General features: G+C 42.3%; 1 protein-coding gene across 15 annotated transcripts in view; it reads left to right on the top strand.

Annotated features, from left to right (window-relative positions):
• Nucleotides 1-22,295, top strand: part of plekha7a (pleckstrin homology domain containing, family A member 7a) — a 153,728-nt gene that overhangs the window by 35,323 nt on the left and 96,110 nt on the right. The window contains exon 1 of one of the 15 annotated variants that reach the window (XM_071491624.1): nt 8,913-9,287. The exons of 12 other annotated variants lie outside the window; for them this stretch is intronic. In XM_071491624.1, the coding sequence (XP_071347725.1) occupies nt 9,217-9,287 (71 nt within the window). In that variant the 5' untranslated portion in view covers nt 8,913-9,216. Of the gene's footprint in view, nt 1-8,912; nt 9,288-11,745; nt 12,036-22,295 lie in introns of those variants that run through there. 2 more of the 15 variants (XM_071491665.1, XM_071491675.1) reach the window with 2 other exon arrangements.

Genomic DNA, 22,295 nt, shown 5'->3' with positions numbered 1-22,295 from the left:
CAATAACATCGACACCCACAGTCTCTCCCTGATTGGGTCTTACCAGTGGCAAATGCAACATGAATAATGAAATACAAGTGTTACTGACCTTGTTGTCTTTGCAAGCAGCTGCTCCAGATGCCCAGTGTACACGAATGGCCATTATGTGACGTGCTTTTGCTGCATGTCCTCCTCTCTCTCTCTCTCTCCCCTAACTTTCCTGTCTCTCTCTTACTTTCCCTATTGTGAAAAAATGATGTCTAGACAAATAACTTAAAAAAAAAAAAAAAAAAAGAAATTGCAAAATCCCATTTAGACTTGTGCTTTTCTTGGTTGACAAGGCAGAGACATGAACACTGACAACTCCTTAAAAATCATTGACTTATTATTAGCCTTCCTTTTATTCATACATCTGACACATATCTATAAAGAAAAGTGACAGAAATGTTTTTTTTCTTCGTTAAAAGGAGGGGCCTATTGGTTTGAAAGCATTAGTTTTGGCCACCAACAGCTTCCCTACAAGTCACTCAAGGATCAATGCAGCGTTATGTTTCCATTTTCTCGTTTTTGAAACACAGTATTGTGGGTGCAGGAACTGACTGGGCTGCTGAGGGGTTTGGGATTTGAGAGCTGATCCGGATCTTGTGGTGCCTAGTTAGCCGCCTGTCGCTCCAAACCCAGACCAGAGTCAAGCTCTGACTGACAGCCGGGTTTCAGAGGAAAAAAAAGGAAAGAAAAAAAAGTGTTGACCCACAGAGGTTCAAGAGCAAATACAGTCGCTCAAGTTTCTGTGTTGAAAATTCTCAAGTAAGAATTTTTTTTTTTTTTTTTGACCCTGCAGCCTGTCTGTGTGGCTGTAAAAACTCCTTGACTTTGAACCTGAGCCACTTTTTAGAGTGGGAATGAGCTTAAGTGCTTTGATTAACAAAAGAGGAGAGTCATACCGTCTCCTTTGTATATTAGATTCTCCCTCAGTGCAAGGGATGTGTTTTTTGCTGTGAGGTATTGTGCTGTGTGCTGGACCGGATAAATATTATGCACATTAGTCTGCTATTGTGCCAGCAGCTGATCTCATTACGATTGTCCACACCTAATAAGCTACACCCATTCAAACCTTCAAACCTACATTCCTACATTTGCAGTGTCAGTGATGCAATTATCCTTTGTATCGGTTAACGTAACCCACAGATTTGATAGGCTGCTGTTCATTTTCTATTCCTCTTGTTTCTCATTACTGTTTACTGCTGCAACGGCCCAATTTTCAACAGAACAGAATCATTACAGTTTCATTCTGTCTTTGTGGACTGCACATGCCTCGCATACCAATAGAGCTTTTCAGTGTGTGTATGTGAGTGAGGAACTGGTTGTCAGTTTTTCCAATCAATGTATAATACTAATATAATGTAATATAGCTATAGAGAAATTGAGACATACAATGAATAGAGACAAGAAAACTTAAAAAAAAGCATAACAGCTAAGCTATTTTCTTTATAATCTTGAGCTGAACAGAACATATTTTTTATATTGCACAAGCATACAACAAATATTATAGTAAAATGTTTACATTCCTATCTAGATGTGATTTAAACTATATGATTAATATTTTGTTTAACAAGGTTTTCCCACAAAAAAAGTAAAAAAAAACTGCCTTATGCCCCACCTACCATCTCTGCTTGTGCTAAGTGAAACAGCAGAGCCCATCAAGATGGTTAGAGGAGGAAACATTGGAGAGACTCAGCCACATGTCTGAGCCTCAGACAGACCCAGACTCAGGAGTTTTATGACTTTGTTGTGACTAAAATCGATGACGAGACGACATATCTTAACAGTTAGTGTAGTTAATTGGTTATGTTGTTTATTAGCTTGTAACTGGCAATAGCTGACACAGTGTTGGTGGTTGTGCTAATGCAAACTCTCGCTCTTTTTACTGACAAGGTTTCAGGTTTATTTTGCCAGGCCCCCTGTCTCTACAAGTTGATGGAATTGGTTCCTTAGTTATATGACGTATGAATCCCTGGCTGTGTGAATCAATTTTTATGAGACTGTTATTGGTTCTGAGGTGAAAAAGGACAGTCATGGCATTGACTGTTGTATTACATAAAAAACATCATATGGACGTGTCAACAAGGTTAAATACTTGATTTTCATCTACATGTTACACTAGATCACCAGCATCACAGACCAAAACAAATGCATTGTCGGCCACACTTCAGGCCTTCCTCCTGATGGAGCTGGTAAACACGCTGATGGAGTCGGTAAAAGCTTGAAAATCTTTTTGGATGTTTTGACGTGCAACTGCCTGACAGGGATTTGTGGTGGTATAGCCAGTCCACCTGTGCTCTGGTCTTATCTCTTTCTGTGTCAGAGACCCTTTTAGATGAAAAGATGTTTTTTTTTGTTTTTTTCAATGGAGGAAATTCTGGAGGGTCACTTTCACCTGTGCCATCTCACCTGTGGGTGGTTATAAACAGGGAGGGCCAGTGGTTTCATGACCAGCTACCACAACAAAGATCAGAAAAGCTGAGATTACAACACACACAGACGGTGTGTAACTTTGTTCTCTGCTCAGGATGCCACGAGGTCACTATATCTTTACATAGAAAATATTTGTTTGCTGCTGTGTTATTATTTAAAATCTAGTTTACAGAACCTTTAAACCTCACTTGAAAAACAGCAAAGTTAACTTTGAACTACAGTTTCATTATTGTGTTATTTTCATGTAGAAACTATAGGTTTGTGATTATGATGGTACACACTTCTTGTTTAATACTGTTTTAACCAATAATACACCTACCTAACACTCGCAGCTCTACTTCCACCTTAAATGACAAATGTGGCTAACAGACAGGTTTTCTCATTTCGGTGTAATGTTCTTTAGTTGTTTGATTTGATGGTGCTGTGATGTGCCTCAGGGTGTGTGAATCTGTGTTTGACTCCTGTTGTTCAGCACCAAAGCATGCCACGCTAATCAGAAACAGGGAGACAAATCAAATCCAAATCTTTTGAAGAAACTGTCTTTCTTTGCATTTCTCTCTGCTCTCTGGATCTGATCCAGCATATGAAGGATTTCTTCTAATTGTGGTGTCATGCTTTTAGCCTTTGAGATGGAGAGATGTGAGGCCTCAAGACGTAATGAAAGGAAAGAGCTCAGAGGAGGTGTATTAATAGTAGGGCTCCATCTTGTGAGTGAGTGTGAGTGTGTGTGTGACTGAAGATTGAAGAATCTGGATCAAAAGGTCCCCGGGGATATTGACACACACACAACACACATGGATACACACTGAAGTTATTGCGTCATTCGAGCTAGCAACGCTTCTCCCAAGACAGTCGAGCAACGTTCTTGAATTATATGAGGCGGATAATGGTCCATCCACCAGTGCAGCTTTCTCACTGACAACACATCTACCCCTCCATCCTCGTACACACAGACATAGGTATACATATCTCTTGTTTCCATAGCCCCTCTATGGACTCATAAATTTACTTTTTTCCCCCAATGATTTTTCTTTGCAGTCTGTTCATTTTTCATCTATGGACACGCAGCTCATGCTGGCCAGCTGAATGATTGATCAAATCCTCCTGAGAAAACTAATACGGAGTCCCATCAGGCGGTGACGGAGCACAGGCGAGATGGAGGAAAGGAAGGAGCTGGAGACTGAGAGATTGTGTCTGATTTTAGAAAAGGAGGAAGTGTGTGCGTGAGAGAAAGTGCAAAAAAAGGCCAAAATGAAACTTGCTCTTGGCAAATTTTGACAATGATAGTGGGAGTAATTGCTTGTATTTTTGCAGAATTTCCTCATCTTAGTTGCTGATGAGAGAATGGGTAGTGGAGAGGTTTACTGAGTGTATGTCTTAATGGATGATGTGCTCACTATAGCTTTGTATAGAAATATTTTACAGGGGAGAAACAGACAAATATATAACGTCACGTCTTGGAGGTTTTACTGCCAAAACAGAGACTGGGCTGCAGAGTTAGATTTTAAAGTTTTAAGTTATCACTATATCAATGGTATTGATCAACAATTAGGTTTGTTATGTTTGTGTTGGTGGATAGTAGTTTGCTCTCAGAGGAAGGTGGAAAGAGTGCAGGGGAGTCTTATTTTTAAGGATTTTTTTTTTCAGAAATAAGGGCCCAGATGTGACCTTGAGAGTGAACGGATGGATGTGTGTGTGTGTGTGTGTGTGTGTGTGTGTGCGCATTCATGCGATGGAGGGGTTTAGGCTGTAAAAGTGTGATAAGCTGAACCACAGGCCCAATCACACTCCTGCCATCTCACCCACTGACATAATGATTCAATACTGCTGTCAACTGTCTGCGCGACGACATCTGCTGAATATGTGCTGCATGTACAACTATATCAGTGTGTTTGTGTGTCCTTGTGTATGTCTGCCTTTATCTCATTTGCATGTGCATGGATGGATGAAAATGCATATGAATAGTGAGGCTGTGCAGAATATTGTGCACCTCTCACGTTTGCATGTTTTGTGTTTGTGTGTGGGTGGATGTGCGAGCAGAGGTGGAGTCAGTCCACCTGCCTCTTCAGACAGGGAGAGCCAAGGCAGAGACAGGAGGATGGAGAAAAGGAAGGAGCAGGGTCCCCTGTGTTCCCTAACCCTGATTAGATTGTGCCGGAATTAAATTTCACAACAAAAACAAACAGCAGGAGTCGGGCTGGCACACCTCCTCCCTTCCCCTCCTCTCTGTGTTCTTTTCATCCCTCGCAGCCCCTCCTCTCTCCTTGATTTTGCATCTTAGCCACCTTCGTCTTTTTTTTCTTCCTACCGTTTTTTTTCTTTTTGCGTTCTCACCACAGCAAAGAGTTATAATGTAACCAGCCAATTAAGCCACAGATGATGATGATGATGAGGATGTTCCTCCAGGCTGTGCTCATATATTCAAGTCTATATGATGTCAGAGGTCAGAAGGCAGAGATGTTTGACTCCTCACCCCACATGACTCAGCAAACTGATGTAGTGCAGTTACCGGTTTAACCCTGGTAATGCTGCCACCAATGGCACTAAGCAAAACATTTGAAGACCTTTGTTTCAAAATGAAAGGTCCTTAAGCATTATGTGAGGAAAGCAAGCTACCAGAGAACTGATGTACCTTATTTAAAAGAAACAATTAGAGCAGCAGCCATAATTATCTTAAATGATCCTCTCTTCTGATTGGCTGACTGTTTTCTCAGTGATCAAATAAAATTATAGCAGATTACAGGTAAACACTCAGAGAAACCAAATCCTGCAAGGTTGGATGGTGAGTCATGGGGGGTGGGGCTTGGGGCGTGGCTGAGGGCAGTGACTACTTTGTTGTGACATCACAAAGTTACAGAAGTCCTGACGGCTGGTTTTAAGGCTCAGTTTCTGAATACAGGCCGTGTGCATTTCGCTGTGGACTGAGGCTTTGATACTTTCACAGTATTAATATAGAACCTAAACCTGCTTTGTAATCAAAAACACATGGACATCTACCTTTATACAATATGGGACCTTTAACGGTGACAAGATGACACTTTCAAGCTGCTTGCTTTTTTTTAGACCGACAGTCCAAAACCCAAATATGTTCTGTTTACTATCATTCATGACAAAAGCAGCAGCAAGTCTGCACATTCATAGAAGCTGGAGCCAGAAAATGTTTGTTAGTTTTTCTTGAAAAATAAGTGAAACAATTGATCGATTATGCAAAATATCTGCTGATAATCTTTTCTGCTATTGAAGTGATGTCTCCTTGTGACTCCCCTTTATCACACATACATCAGTGAGCTGTGAATAGCTGCACCAATGAGTGACCTTTAGATTGTTTCATGTGAATAGTTTTTAGAAGCCAGGGAAGGTAAAACCTCTCAGAACTCCAGGGTTAAAGAAGAAAAGAAAAACTGCTGTTCCTGTTAATCATCTCATGGCCTCCATGTTGGAAACCACTGTAGGATTTTTTGTGTTCCTTGCTTGCAATATTAAGAAATCGATTGGCATGATAAAAGCTGCTCTTGTCACTGTTACTGCTGTTGGCCTCGACTCTCTGTGAAATATCTCAAGTGAGGACCTGCTCAGTCATCGTGTTTTTATTGGAGCAGATGAGTTCTGCCTGAAGTGGACACTTGTGGGAACTTGATTATGCTTTTTGATAATGGAGGAAGTTTGTCCAGCGGGTGATGAATGCCATGACCAAACTTTCCCAGGCTGTGTTGGTGTTTTTTCCACAGCTGATTGGAAACAGTGTCTTGCAAATGTGACTGCCAGAGGCTTGTGAAATGAGCCCCTGCTCTCATTAGACTGAGTGATTCTCACTTCACACGGGACAGTGATGCAAGATGATAGTAAGAGTGTCAAAGCAGGGTGTAAGATGTCCTATATGAATGAGCAGACACGCTCCAAAGGGAAGAGCTCAACCAGTGAACATCACTTTTCTATTTATTATCTGGCAAGACTTCCTGCCACGCTTCTGCACTAATTAACAACTTTTATCATCAAATTATCAGGGCTGGGAAGTGAAAATCCCTCTAATGAATACAAAAAGAAAACAAATATTCATTAGCTAATCCAGTGGCTGCATGGTTTCAGCTTTTCAAACCACTGCATCCCTGTGTGAGCCCCCTTTATATCAGATTACATGTCTGGACTTTGACCTGCTCTGAGTGAAGCTGTCAGTTTGCCAGCTTCACCGCTGTGTGACTCGCCATTCCCCAAGTGCGGCAGGCTCGTCCTTGCAGCAGGGTCACGGCGGTGCTTTGCTTAGTAGGGCACTGGAGTAGTCCAGGTCTCTGGGGAGACAGCACATCTCTGTTTAGCTGCACAGAGGTGACCTCTCACCTGCAGGCCTCATGTGCTGATTGGGAGGTTTGAGTCAGGCTGTGAATAACCTGCTGTGGATGAAAACAGACTGTCTGTGTCTGCTTTTAGCTCTTGTTTGTATTTATCTGTCTGGCTTCTCTTTCCATTAGTGCTTTCTACTCTGTCCTGTATCTCAGTCTATCATTTTTTTTAGCTCTTTCCAGACAGGCTGTGTTTACATGTGATCAGTAATGTGACTTCTACAAATATTCTGTGCAGCTTTTAGGCCTGAACCAGCTCAATACCATGATATTAGTCGTAGCATGATAGTATCTCTGTGGTATTGGTGTATATCAGGACATAGCACAGGTTTCCAAAATCACTTATTTATCTCATTAATTAATAATAATAATAATAATAGTCTTTATTGTCCACACGTGGAAATTTGCCTATTGCTTCACGGTTGGTTAAAACTCATCATTGTGACTCACAAAGAATGAATACAAGAATAAAAATAGCACTACATGCACAGCACAAATATCAATAACAGACATGAAAATTATGGAAGCAGTTATCACGTTTCAGCCTCAGTCATGAATTACATCAGACTAAACTTAAGTTGTTAACTATGCAACCTCAGTACTTTTTCAGTCCTGACCCAAATGTTTAAGTTGTCAAGGAAACTCTCCGGTCAGATTTGAGCTTATTAGTATTTATTATCATTTATGGGAAAGACATGTTTATACTTATACTCAAAAGTAAGGTATTGGAGATAATATGGTTTTGCTATTGGGACATAAAATTTGACTTGATGACCTCCGACCCTAGTGACAGGGTTATCAGGTTTTATCATCTGATCAGTATCTTCCTGATTGAACGTGTCTGTGTGACAGAGCCTGTTCATAGCAGTGTAGTGAAGCGTATTGACATTGTTTCTGTCATCAGCTTACAAAAACACAGGACTCCACATATTTTACTGTGATCATGCAACATTTGACTACAATCATAATCACCAGGTGTTAACATTCAGGTCTTAAAGCACACTGTAATCACATTGTTTGTGATTCAGTTCTCTCTCTCTCTCTCTCTCTCTCTCTCTCTCTCTCAAGTCAGATTTAATTTACTGTATACAGCCCAAAATCACAAAATTGCCTCAAAGGGCTGAACAATCTGTACCTACAACACCCTCTGTCCTTAGATCCTTGAATCAGACACAGAAAACTCCTAAAAAATTCCTTTAACAGGAGGGAGGACTGAAGAGAGGCTGTCTTCCTGGACGGACAGACATGCAGTAGATGTCGTGTGTGCAGAAGAGAGGACAGCATTGTCTCCCTCTCTCTCTTTCTCTCTCTCTTCCTCCTCTCAGCGGTGTGTATCCTGCCAGATTAGCATGAGGCGGGAAAAGGAATGCAGCTCCGCTCAGTTTACCTCTTCCTCGTTCTCTCACTCTTTCCTCTGATACTCTCGCTCTCTCACTGCCACCTCCCGCCTCTCTTTCTCCCTCTCTCTCTCCCTCTCTCTCTCTGTGAGTATGCTCAGTCATTCAGCTCCGTGCACCGCGGTTGTTTCGTGAGGCTGGGGAGCCGGTGGGGAGCCCATGGTTGGGGAAATAAGCGCTTGTGCCGGAAACTGGCTACCTCAGAGACAAACTAGACACAGCGGAGGGACGCCGGGACTGTGGATTTTCACCTGCTCATGTCGAGAAGAGATGGATTTGTGTTGCCTGTGAACTTTGGAGAGAATGTGCTGCAGGTGTAATAGACATAAACGGCTCCTATTTGGCATCAGGGATTGCTGGAGAAGAGGTCTCTGAAATCTGCCCCTTATCTTAAACACCGTCGGATGGAGATCTATGCCTGAGAGATCGGAGGGAAAAAAAAAAAAAACCCTGGAAGTGTGAGCCTGATCACTGAGATGTAAGGCGGAGATTCACATGATTTAACAGGCAAAAGATCCAGCTCAGCAAGGTTAACCTCAAAGACATCTGTTCTACCTGATCACACCTGAGCCGTGAGGGAAAATGACTGGCTGCAGGCAGGATTAAAGGAGCATCCTGTGATGTCAGCCTTCACCTGGGGGAGTCGTCTGACACTCTGCTGAGTAGTTGTGGTGTTGTTGAGGGGGAGGAAGGGTGGGCAGGCAGGTAGGTGGGTCGTGGGGGGGGGGCGGGGGGCAGCAGGAGCAGACATTGTTTCCAGGTGTGTAAACCACACCAGACTTGACTCACCTGACATCATCTCCTCTCGGTTTGGGCTCAGCCCCCTCGACTCATTTTCTCAGTAATCCCTGCTCTCAAACCCACCGCCGCCCTTCGTTTTCTCCCCATGGAGCTGCTCAGGAGGCGAGACGCTGATTAATGTTAACTCCCAGCAGCCTGAGTCTGATTCCACGCCACTAGACATAGAAAGCGGAGAGAAACAGCGGTGGCACTTGTGAACTGTCATCACGTAGAAGAAGGGAAGCACCATGTGGAATCAGTCCGGATACTGCAATCACATCCCTCACGCCGGGTATCCCTTCTACCATGCACCCTGCAGGTAAGCTATCAGTACATGGGCCCAAAGTCTGCCTCTACCTTTCTGTGCTGTAACTTGGTGAAGTCTCTTGCCTCTTGCCTTGAGCTCTTAGTTTGTTTCAGTTTTCATTATTTTGGCCCTGAGACAAAATTCACTGTATTTACAATTTTTGGTGGCGAAATTGATTCTGATTACTTTAATCTTTGGTGTCCATCAGAGGTCCATGTGTGGCATGCTGTTAATTTGCATTTTGGGAAATTGTTATTGCCGTTAGGGACAGCTGTTGATCCGGAGAGTCTGGTTTAACGTAGACTAAGACAGGAGGTTTTTAGTATTTTCCCAAAGCAGAGGTTGTGATCAAACCGGTTTGTCTGGAATGTCGTTTTAACAGAAGCAGGAAACAGGTTTTACCTGTGCAGAATAATAGTTGATGAATAAGCAGGTTAGTTGGTCAATGTAAGAAAAGAAGAAGACAGTGGTGCACTTTTTAAACACTGAGCTGTTATGATGTTACTGGAAAACACTCCTCCAGGAAAGATGTCAAGCTTCCCGGCCACACTGTGACTATAACCTGTTCTTCTCTTGTCTTAAAAACACTGGATTCAAACAGAGATTACATAAGATTTTACTGGACCTCCTCCTATGCCCCCCCCCCCAGCAGCAGTAATGACATCATTACATTTATCACACGCTTTCAGATGTGACCCACTCTCAAATGAACACCATCAATCCTCATTCCCTAAGGGGGGGAACAGACCCCTTCCTACGCCTCTTTTTCTGTCAGATACTGTAATAGTCTCCAACCTCTAGAGCTCAGCCACCAGAATACTGATTCACCATTGTTAGTTATTTATAAAAGCTCTGTGTGTTTGAGTATAATGAGGAGATATTTCAGCAGTGAATAACATGATAAATGATAAACATGTAACATGATAACTGCGTCTGTGCTAATGTGTATGTAAGTTCAGATGCGTTATAAAGGCTTGGTGCTTGATCATTTTCTGTCTTTATCTTTGGATGGTGTGCAGGTTCACCAGCCACAGGAGTGGTAGGGGTGGTCTGCACCGGGGAGGCGGGGGGGCAGGGGGATTTAGCTGATGAGTGAGTCATACTTCAGATCACTGGGCAGGTCAATGACCTGTCAGATCAGCCTGCTCACGGCAGAGAGAGAGAGTTTGGTAGAGAGTACACAGGAATCCAGGAAACAGCCCTGAGCTCCAAAACAAACTAACCATTGCTATTCCACTCCCACTCTAGTCTCTTATGCTGAAGCACTCTGACTCACACTGTGACTGTTCCACCTGTGGCCCATTCACCTCCTGGATTCAAGTCAATTTTTACATTTTGCTGCATAAAGGCGATGTCTGACGTGCTGAAGACGCGGTAGAGACAAACTGGATGGCTGCAGGAGATTCTCTTCTTCTTCCACTCTTTATTTTTGTAGACATATGAGTGTCTTCTTTGTTGCTTCAATCTCATTTGTTCTGTTTCCCATCTTCTCATCTTGATTTTTAATCCTCTTACAGTCCTCTAAGGGATTTTCTGCTTACCTGCACATGCCTCTATATTGGAAGATTGAGTGCTGTGTAAAATATTAAAGTTCCTCTCCACACGTTTTAAACAATGTAAAGATACACTGCAATGATTAGTATTTTGTTCAACATGGTTTTCCTACATAAAAGGTAAAAAAAAAGGAAACTGTGGCTGGAAGCACATCTAGGTTTACCTTGCCTTGTGCCCCGCCCACCACCATCGCTCGCAGTAGGTTGACAGATGAAAGAGCAGAGATTGTCAAGATCAGTCAGACCCAGACTCAGATGAAGAGTCTGTTGTGACCAATATCTGCAACTAGCAGACACATGAGAACTGTTAGCGTAGTTAACATCTTTTATTTGGTTATGCTGTTTGTTAGCTTGTAACTGGCAGTGGCTGACACAGTGTTTGTGATAGCGCTGATGCAAACTCTTGCTCTTTGTACTGACAAGGTTTCAGGTTTATTTTGCCTGCCCCCATATCCCCACCCTGGTTCCACGGGTTATATGACATATGAATCTCTGGCTGTCATTGGTTTAGTGCAGTTTCAAGGTGGAAATACTCAGCCTTGGCGTTGACTGACTGTTTCACTCATGATATGTCTTTTATTATATATAAAAACACCATATGGACATGTTAACAAGGTTAAACACTTGATTTTCATTGGAAAGGGGTCTTAAAAGCTACAGCTCACTAACAAAAGAGGTAAAAATCCTTTTATGTGTTGGAATGTGTTGTAAGATATGAGGAAGAGGACTGCACCTAAAGTAGATCTTCGTTTATCTTGTGGGAAGAAGTGATAAGGGTTAAATATTGCATTTGTCACTCCAATAAAATGATAAAGTTTAATTTATGAGCATCTCGCTAAACTGTCAAACCACCACTAATGCTATTCAAACTGCTTTTTTAATAATAAATGCAGCAAATGAAAATAACACATTGCATGAGAGAGATGGAAGCACTGGCAGGATCATGAAACTTGTTGTATGAACTCAGTAAAAGTTCAGCGATCCCTCACTCAGGCCAGTCTAGTTAATGATTCCCTCACCTGTCAACAGGCGTGTCATTTACACCGCCAATTGACTCCACCTCCGTTATTCTGCACAGTTCAGTGTGTTTACGTTCAAATGACAGGTCATTCACTCGCTGTTTGAGGAAGTCCTTAGCCAGACTCTGTTGTTTGGTTCTGCTAATCCAGCATAAGCCGGCAGCATCAGTCAACCGCCGCGGCTCGAGGTGAGCGTGAAAGCTTAATGAGGGCCTGTGTGTGTTTGCCTCAGAGTATAGATTGTATTTGTGAGTGTGTGTGGTCATAGTGTGGCGAGCGGGTAATTGAGTGTCGTGCTTTCTGATTGGGCGTGTCGACTGCGTTTGACCTATCAATCAAAGGTGTCAATATGGTGGAAAAATACGTGATAAGTGCCAGAAATTGAACTGTGTGACATTATTAAGACAGTGAATATTTCTGTAGCATCATAAAGTACTGGATGTTTCAGTGTTTACAGAAAGTATTCGGCGGGAGAAAGCAGAGAAAATACACAACAGCCACGGGGAGTGACATGACAAAGGTCACGACACAGATTCAAACTCACAACGCTGCGTGTGCAGAGTTACCCAGACACCCCGGAGGTGTGAGCTCATGTGCATTCAGCCCGCATGAGAGGATTTTACTCTGTATATACTGTTCTGTGTGTGTGTGTGTGTGTGTGTGTGTGTGTGTCTGTGTGTGTCTGTGTGTGTCTGTGTGTGTGTGTGCGTGTGTGCGTGTGTATTTGCATACACGCGCAGGACTGTCAGTCTCACAAGGGCTCAGGGATGTAAATGGATTTGGGCTGGTGGCACAGCAGGGGGTGAATGGAGCAGATTGTCTGAAAGCCTTTGACTCATTCCTACGCACACGCACACACGCGCACACATGCGCACACACGCACCTTATCCTGCTGCGCTTGTTCTTACCACTTTACAAACATAACAATCATTTCATAAAGCAACTTCCAACAACTTATAATTGACTGTGCTTTAACTTAAAAGCCGCTCTCAAATATTTAAACGGCAAAGTGTGTGTGATCTCCTGCTAATTTCTAAACGTGGAGGGAATAATGTGTGTGACAAATGAAACTCAGCAAGAAGAAAATCTATTACAGTGGAGCCACCCCTGTCATCTTTAGTTTGGGTCAGGAAATACATTTGCGTAAAAGGATTCCTTCCCAGTGAAGGAATGAAGATGAGCTTCTGGTGTTTAAGCAGAGAGAACTGTGAGGAGAGTGTGACGGGCAATAAAAAGGAGAGACACTGTGATGATACGAGAGGTTGTAAGGTGAGTGAGTAGCAAAAAGGAATAAAAATGATACCAAAACCAAACATGAACACATTTGCTCTTGATCACAAGCCGCTGTGCTGGACAGGAGGTTGATTCAAAGGAGCAGTGACCGATATTCTTGTCCGATGTGTTCTGGGCAAGAAAAATGGCAGAGTTTGTAATAAGGAAACAACTGAATACGTAGCCCGAAGCAGTGGAAATGTTGGCACCATGCAGCCAGGAATTAGATAATGTGCCAGTCTCACATTACCAACCAGCGTAAAGCAAGATTAAGCTGACTGAGAACATAGTTTATTTTGGGACAGAAGGAAAAAAGAGGGAAAACAAATCTAAAAATCTGATAGTGTGTGACCAAAAGTTGATTTACCAACCTGGTACACACACATGCTTCAGTGTTTCTTTTATTTATTTATTTTTACAACATGAAAACAGAGAATAGCACAGGAAATAAGTGAAGAAAAGGGCACAGTAAAAGCATCCGACCAAGCATCTTATCTGGAGAGTCTCCAGGAGAAGCTGTCATTCAGTCTCCAGCTGTCCTCTCCTCCTCCCGAGCGCTGACACTCTGCTGCGGCTGGAGGTTTGATCCGACTGACACTTAGACAAAGTGAATTCCCCACAAGTCACTCTCAGGGAGGGCGCCCTTATGTCACAAAGTGTCCGGCTGTCACAGCAGCACACTTGGATGGAGCTGCACCAAAGAGGGACAGCTGTCATGGCTGTGGTTTCATTGACTCTGCGGTTTGTCTTTGGTAGAAGTGATGTGGTGCGAGGATGGTGAGTTCACTGTCAGTTTTCAACAAAGTCAGAAACCACAGGAAAGCAACTATCCTGGTTTCTGATTGAACAGGAAAATCAAAGGGACAAACTGGCTGCAGAAGGAACATCACAGAAGACAGGATGTACCAGGAGGTAAATGTTCTTATGTAGCACTCTTCTAGTCTTAGAGACCACTCAAAGCACTTCACAACGCTCGCCACATTCACCCATTCACTCTCACATACAGTAACATACATCACACCCAAACACACACTCAAACACTGATGGAAACCTTGGGCTTTGTTATACAGGTAACAGTTCATTATTTGACATTTACAGGATTCATATGAGGAGGATATGATCACGTCGTATTCAGTGATGAAAGACCAGCTGACTGGCAGAAAACTGCTCAACAGCTTTGATGAAATGAGTCCTTTATCAAGCAAAAATACCAAGTATTTGCCGTTCCAGCTTCTCAAATGTGAGGATGTTCTACTTTTTCTGTCGTTCATCAGTATCATTTGAAGATGTTTGAGTTTTTGACTGTTGCTGAGACTCATCAGGGGCTCAGGAGTGAGTGATGGGCGTTTTCAATGACGGTGCATAAAGATGGACGTAGCTTCAGTGACATCACCCATAGGTTTCTGAAGAGCTTGGCTGCACTGCTGTCGCCATCTTTGCAGTGCCAGACTCCACCTAACCCCTGGCTGATCCCAAAGTGGGCGAAGAGGTGGAGCATGGGTGGAGCCGAGTCTTTGTGTTTTAAAGAGATTTTTATCAGTATTTCATCAGATTGTGAATTTACACAGTGAAGATTTCTATCATGATGTGAATAATTTAGCAGCTTCTCTGGAGAAACTAAGGCTGTTTTGGTTTTTTGGGAACAGTCTGAAACAGTTTGGCATCACGTTGTTGTTGCTGTTGGATGAAAAGCTCACATCTCCAGATTGTCAGCATTTCAGCAGCAGCTTTGTTAGTTTGAGCCTCAATACTGTGCATTTCATATCGGTCAAAGAGCCATAGAGCTGCCTAAACCCAGGTTTCAAATTAAAACATAAATGACATAGCTGACATTTTTTCTAATGTCAGCTATTTCTCTGTGCTCATTAGTGAAATTAACTCAGTTTACTGACAGTACATTCAGTTCGGTCAGGATGGTAAATTAGCATGATGTTCAACCCTATGAGCTCATTTCACATTCTTGGATGGGACACTGTCCAAATGTCATCCTTCTTATAATGCTAGACTCGTTCTTGTCTCACTCTGCCTCAATCATGAGAAGTGGGAGGAAATAAAAACAAGCAAAGTTGTTTTCACCATGTAGCAGGGACATGGGAGAGTTCACTGAGGGTTTGGAGGCTAAATCCTGCCCAGAAATCTGCTGGTGGCGAGTGTAATCTGTGTGCTTTTCTTTCTTTTTTTAAAGTTAGTTTCATCAGCTGTAGTGTGTGGGGAGTGAGGAGTGAGAGGATCAAGGCTGGAGGATGGGAAACAGCTGTGAACCTAAACAGTTTGAATTACAGTGAGGATGAGAAGATATCTGTACCATCCCTTGAAAACTGCACCTAAAATCTTGCTGGATGTGGGTTCATTAGAGTCAAATGGTAGCGTGCAGATGGGGGGACGGTAGCCTGGAGCACCTCTCCAAGGCTGCTGGCTTCAAAGGCTTCACATCTGTTGATCTTGGCTGAACTGGAGAGGAGTGGAGATGCTGAGCACTTGTTGGGGAAGTGTGGGCCTATGTTTGGGCCTCGGCCTCGGAAGGTAGGAGAGAATCACAGTCAGTTACATTGTCAAGAGCGATATCAGCACAGCAGGAGGTCAGGTGTCAGTGAAGATGTGTAAGAAGTGTACAGTAACAGTGGTCTGAGTTAGTGAACAGTGTAAAATCTTAGCTGCCTTTATTAGTCATCATTATCTTTCATCATTACATCATTACAAGTCATTATCTTCATTTAAATCACTTCTAAAAAACACATTTCTGTCACAAGGCTTTTGAAGAACCCCTTAAATATTTCACATATTTTTACATTTCTCATTTTTATTTTTCTTGTTTTGCTTCTGAAAATGTGCTTTCTTGACCTTATTCCCTCAATTTTCAGTAATTTGTCTGCAAGTGTTTGTTGCTCGTTTTGTTGTTGTTTTACCCTTGTGGAGCACTTTGTAATCTCTGGTTTTGATGAGTACTGAATAAATAAACTTTATTGCTGTTATAATTATTGTTATAGTGGCACAGATGTGTCTACATGAAAAGAAACTAAGAAGAAAGTGGACCTTGTGTATCTTTTAATGACAGACAGATATTTAATGTTTTCAGAATGATTTTATCCACTCAGCCCTCTGCAGGAGAAACACAGCTCGGCCTCATATCACAGAAACTCCCATACTCAGTTTTAGTGAGTTCTGAAGTTTCTGCTAAGACAAACTAACAGAGTGTGATTTATTTTGTTTTGTGTTGTTGATTGTCAAGTACCACACTAATTGCTTGTGTGCGATCACTGTAGACTGATGTGCCACGGTCACGCTCTTGAGTTTTATTCACGGTAAGTAAGCACCACAGTGAGGAATGCATGAAATATGAAAACTTTTTGGCAGGGTTTGTGTTACAGCCTAGAGCAGCTGATGTCAGCCTATTGCAGATATTGGTTTTTGCATATTTCATGGTGGATAAAAATATGACAAAGTAGGGTTGAGCAAAAAAAAAAAAATAATTTTGCGATTATTTTTGGCAGATATTTTTGATATGAGTCATGATTTCAGTTGGAATGGTGATTTTTGAAGTTCATTTTCACTCAAAGAAATAAAAACATGATGATGTTGTGATTTTTGTTTGGGCGTGTACCAACCAAGCATCATCCTTTTTGTCTGAAGGGAAAGATTTGTAGGCCTGTGTAGAACCACAGTGCTTCATTTATGATATGTTGTGACACATTTTACCTTTGTCAAAAAAAGTTCCTGGAATTTTTATACTGCACTTGGCCAGATTTGATAATATCTTGATTAAGTGTTCAGCCCTATCAGAAATATCATGTCTGGGGTCATTCAGTTTGTTCACTACTGAAGCACTGACAGGTTTTCAGACAGTAAAGTGGCCTAACCCTAACCCAATAATGTGTGTTTATTTTAAAAATGAATATTGACCAATTGATTGTTAATAAATTTTTTTAAATTGTAAAATGCTACTTTTGTTATCGTCGTCAAAACTCCAGTGTCAGTCTCGCTCTAGTTTGTGTTCATGATGCCATAAGTGAATTCTCATCTGGTATTTGTGCTCTTTGTAAATTTTAAATCTTTTCACCATGTGTGTGAAACTCAGTTGGACTATTTTTAATTCAGTCCATAGGGAGAAGTTAAATAGAGACACATAACATCAAAGAGAGTCGTTCGTTCTTTAAAGGCTCAGAAGGATTTTATTGATTTTTGTTCAAAGAGGTTTCTGAAAGTTTGTTCTCACGGTTTTAGATCAGTGGTGACTTTTTTAAGCTGAAATCTGATTGATTTCTGAAACTATTCATAAGTTCATTATTAGTACCGCTACAAACCCAGTGTTCATAATTGGTGCTTTGCAGTTTATTCACTGTCAGTATGTAGAACAGTGGTGTGTAGAGTAATTCAGATCTGTGATTCTGGATGCACATTTATCCTGTTTTGTCTCATTTTTCTTGTAACTCCAGTGCAGAGGCCATCAGGTCATAGTGGAGGAGCTTTTCCTTTTGCTTCGATGCTTCATTATAATGTAAAGCAGAAATTCTTAATAATGGGGTGATGACTTGTTGACATTCTCAGGGGAAATTAGACTAAATTGTAATTTTTTCTTAGTGTAATTATCTTGTGAAAGAGTGACTGCTGTTCACACACTGATAATGTAGATGGAGTCCACAGAGTCGACGCTCTGCAGATTTAGAGTTGCAGTCTTATCAGTGATGTGGGCCGGGGAAGAAACAGTCCCATGCTTCCGTTGCAGAGCTGGAGGTATGGGATTTTAGATATCAGCCCGCTCCCCTTTCCCTATCTGTTTGTCTCTGAAACCCTTTGAGCTTGCCAATCCCTCAGGTCTCACATTACGCCCCAGCTGGCCCAGGCCCCGTGGGCAGCACAGCTCTAATCCCTGCCTAATCTGAGACAGCTTTATGTGTAATCAAAGAATCCACTGTACATTCATGGAGAGGCGGGGCTGTGCATTAAAAAAAAAAACAACACACACACACACACACACACACACACACACACACACACACAAAGGTTACACATTATATGGTTCCCATCAAAACCCAGACAGACTGGTGGTGTCCTTTTTTAGTTTCAGTTTGATGAAGTTCTCTCTTTTATTTTGATTTTTACATAATGTTTTTTTTTTAACCTTTGACAGACTAAGTAATAGATTTGTTTTCATTACCAGAGATTTGAATGGAAGCCCACAAAGTGTCCATGTGGTCGGTATTTATTTACATCACCTTGCCAGTCTGCAGTATGTACCTGCAGACATGTGAAACCACAACTCCAAATCTGGTGTTCATGCAGATGGCCTCACCAGTGCTGCCCACTCCAGGGCATTTACCAGCAGGGACTGAAGTACTGTTCAGTGAATATTTCTGTTATAAACACCATCGCACCTGCTCTCAAGTGAGCACTTCAAGTTTTTTGGGAAATACAAAAGTTCACATTCCCTCAAAATATCCCTCATGTCTGTCCTCTCAGTGCAAAGCTGGAGTTTGGATGCGTTCAGTCTAGTTAGTATAGAAACTAGAAAGGAAAGGTAACACAAGGTAAAAAATATGACTGTCAAAATCTCACTACTTCTAATGTAACTTATCGATGGTTGTTATCCAACAGTTACTTCCACATCCATCAGACCTGCAGGATCATTGGCACTCTTATGAAGTCATTTTCTGCCCACATGATAAATTTAAGTATGACATCTCCTCTCCCTTTATCTTTGTGCAAGGACTCCTCTGTTCGCTTCAACAAGCCCTGAGAAAAATATCTGGGTCTTTAGCTCCACCACATATTGGTGACTTTGTCTGCAGCATAGTGCTGGGCAGGTATCCTACAGTGGGTTTAGCATGGGTGTAGGCCAACCATGACGTCACCCATTGGTTTGTGAAGTTTGTAATTTGACCATCGCCATCTTGGTTTTTTGAAACCAGAAGAAACCATATTTGGAGGAGAACGTTGGAGAGAAGAAGCTGAGGAGGAGTGAGGGGTGGATGTGACCTGCTCTGTACTCTGTCCTGATTGTCAGGCAGGTCACTGTGTGTGGTGCAGTCTGTCAATCACCCAGTGGCCCCGCCGTAATGCATCGCCTGCTTTATTGTCTATTTTCCTCTAAATAGACCATAATTTAAAAACTGAACATCATGTTGTATTGAAGGAGACTTGACACTAGAGACTGAGACCATAAACTCACTAGAAAAACATTTACTGAGGTAATAAACAAGTCAGAAGTAGAGACATTTTCCCATAGACTTCAATACAATCTGACTTCTTTTTACAACCAGTGGTGTCTCCCCCGATGGTCTTTAGATAGAATGAAGGTTTAAGGCTTCACTTTTCAGACCTGGAGTCTACGTCCATTTTTCTATACAGTCTGATTTAACAGCGCTTTAGTGCTGGAAACTGGTGTCTACTGTGTAAGTAATAAATGTGCAAGAAGTCAAACCAAAACTGAGCTAAAAGTGGCTAAAAACTCTTTAGTCTCAGGGATTTTTGGCACCATTAGCAACTCTTTCACATTACAGAGCGATTTAATGAATAACAAAATCGGTGCAGGTTTAAAGATGAATTTTTTCATGCGTTTAAATCTCTGAATTTCAGTGTATTTTGAAAAGCACTGGAGCCCTGTCGGGTGTAAATGTCGTACAGAACCATTGCTGTTAACAGCACTTTTATGTGTGCTTTTGTGAAGCCCATGTTATAATGTTTGGCACATCACAAAAACAGTTAAGTAGGACAAATGGGACAAACCCAAACACATTTCCATTGCATGTATTTCACTTCCCACATTGGCAGCTCCAAATAAGAAGAAACAATTGTCTCGCTACAGTCTCAGTGGACTCAGCGAGGGAAGCGTGGGCTGGAGCCGAACTGGAGAGATTCTCCTTAGCGTCAGTGGGTAGACCGGATTCCTCTCTCCACCTCCTAATGAGGCATAAAGTGCCATTGTGTACCTGCATGTTGCCACAGAGGTCCATCGCTTTTAATATTTCATCACTGACATGTGCAACTTGAGATTCAAATGATTCAGAGATGGATATTATTTTTAGTGGCTCAATGTCTCTGCTGTGCTCTAAAACTTTTTTTAAATGTATTTTATAGGCACATTAGTTTCCTCGGTTATAAATGTGCTGCAGATCTGCGCGTCCCTGGTGGCGGAGGAAGTGTTCATGTCTTTGAAGCCAAGTTTCAGTGAAGTGATGAATGATGCCGTAGTGGCCAGCAATGCAGATCTAACACTGTTCAAAGCAGGGATTTCTGAACTGGTTTTACTTTGAGTCATGAATCATTCTGGGTTTCATTATCTCTGGTCTGAAGTAATCTGACGGTTCATATCTGGGTTGTTTTTGACTAATTCCACTGACTAGACCCTATTTTAACTCCGATTAGCCCAGCTGATGTCAAACTGAAATATAGTTATTTTCATGGATAACACAGCGACCTCATGGACGATACACACACAGCTCACAAACATTTAAACCAGTCACTGCTGTTTGCTCAGAACCTTCTGTAAATTTCACACATCCTCGTCTCACCAACAATCCCTCTGCCGTTTTGTGAGATTTATTTCCTAATTCTCTTGCTTCCTTCGTCTTCCTCTTCTCCCACTGTGACTCACACGCTGATGCAGTTTGCTGCTGGTCTTACTCCGTCTCTTCATGGACCTCACAGCAGCAGAATCATGTCAGCAGCAGCACCTGCGAGTCCTTCAGTCCGTCAGTGTCTGTTCGGCCACAGTGCTGCTCTACATTCACAAATGTGGGGACAGAGCTCACAGCCCAACAACACAGGAACAGACTGAAAGTGTTAATAGATGCTTTTGGTTTGCAGGTGGGCATGGAGGCTTGGCTGGAGCCTGAGGCAGGTGCAGGCAGGACACATTCGTCCATAAGACAGACTATAGTACATTTGTCTTTAGGAAGGTCAGTGAGGTTGCACTGCTTAACTTTTAGGTGATATATTTTAGCCTCTATTAAAGGGTGACTTGGGAGTGGATTTTCCTGTCCCATCCTATTCCCACAAAAACAACCTTGTCCCGTCCCAATCCCATGACAGAATTAAAAAAAAAAAAAATCCCTGTCCCGCCCAATCTGGAGGAATGACTGCTGTCCCATCCTGTGTTTCCCACAGATGGTGGTGGGTGGTACAGTGTGTATGTGGTGATGTGCATGCAGAAACTCATGCAGTTTACAGAGGGAGACTGTAACCAAGGTTATTTTCTGTAGCTACACTTCACAGATATCCCCTGAACGCCTCACATGCAGACTATTGGTAGACGCCAGCTGGTGGCTGCACGTGGAGAGGTCTCTCGTCTCCACTCCTGCGGCGCAGCAACCCACACGGGTGTGTGGCCAAAACTTCTTTTGTTTGAAAAGAGGTGTTTTAATGTCAGAGTCAATGGCTCTGCAGTGAGCAGCCTCTCTGATTTTCGGAGGCTGCACCACTCACCGTCAGTCCACACACATCATGCACCGGTCAGGTGGCTGCTTGCAGTCAACCAGCCACCACAGCAGGCGGGAGACAATAAAAGAGAATGACTACCATTATGTTCAAAATAAAGGAAATGGCATTAATTCATATTATAGCTGCATATGTATGTGTGAAGACTGACCTATTGTTATCACGATGCAGGTCACAAAGATGTAAATTTGTTCTGCAGTATTCTGTGTCGTGACATGACTGACAGACACTACATGACCCCGACCAACCATGGCTTGTTGTCTTTTACAACTTGCATGATGAACAGAGGTGATCTTTAGGATGCCAGGGACCAAGACTTTTCCACTTGGCACCATCAATAACTTATGTAACTCATAAAACCATGGTTATGTGTGTTATCATGGTTTTATGAATTAAAGTGAACCTGGACCTTTTCAATGTCCCTCGGGGAAGAAGGTGGACTCTATGCTTCACATTACAGTTGGAGAAAACAAGCAACTGTGATACTCCACACTCCCTTTTTGTTCCTGACGCCCCATGTCAGTTGGTTTATGCTGTTATCAGGTTGGTACTCGGTAGATTACTACAGGATATAAGACAGCTGACCAAAATGTCTGAATGAAAACCCATATGAGTGTCTGACAGTCAGAGCACTGAATGTTCAGGCAGTCATGTAGAGGCTGTGACTGTCCCCACACTCCACATCAAACAACAACCGATCTGAAAGAAATTCAGCCTGATCCTATAAATCGATTCTATAATAA

Source organism: Trachinotus anak, unplaced genomic scaffold, assembly GCF_046630095.1.
Source record: "Trachinotus anak isolate AG129_WGS33_773 ecotype Australia unplaced genomic scaffold, CSIRO_AGI_Tana_v1 ptg000002l, whole genome shotgun sequence".
NCBI classification, from domain to species: Eukaryota; Metazoa; Chordata; class Actinopteri; order Carangiformes; family Carangidae; genus Trachinotus; species Trachinotus anak.
This window is presented reverse-complemented; position numbering and strand designations above follow the sequence as displayed.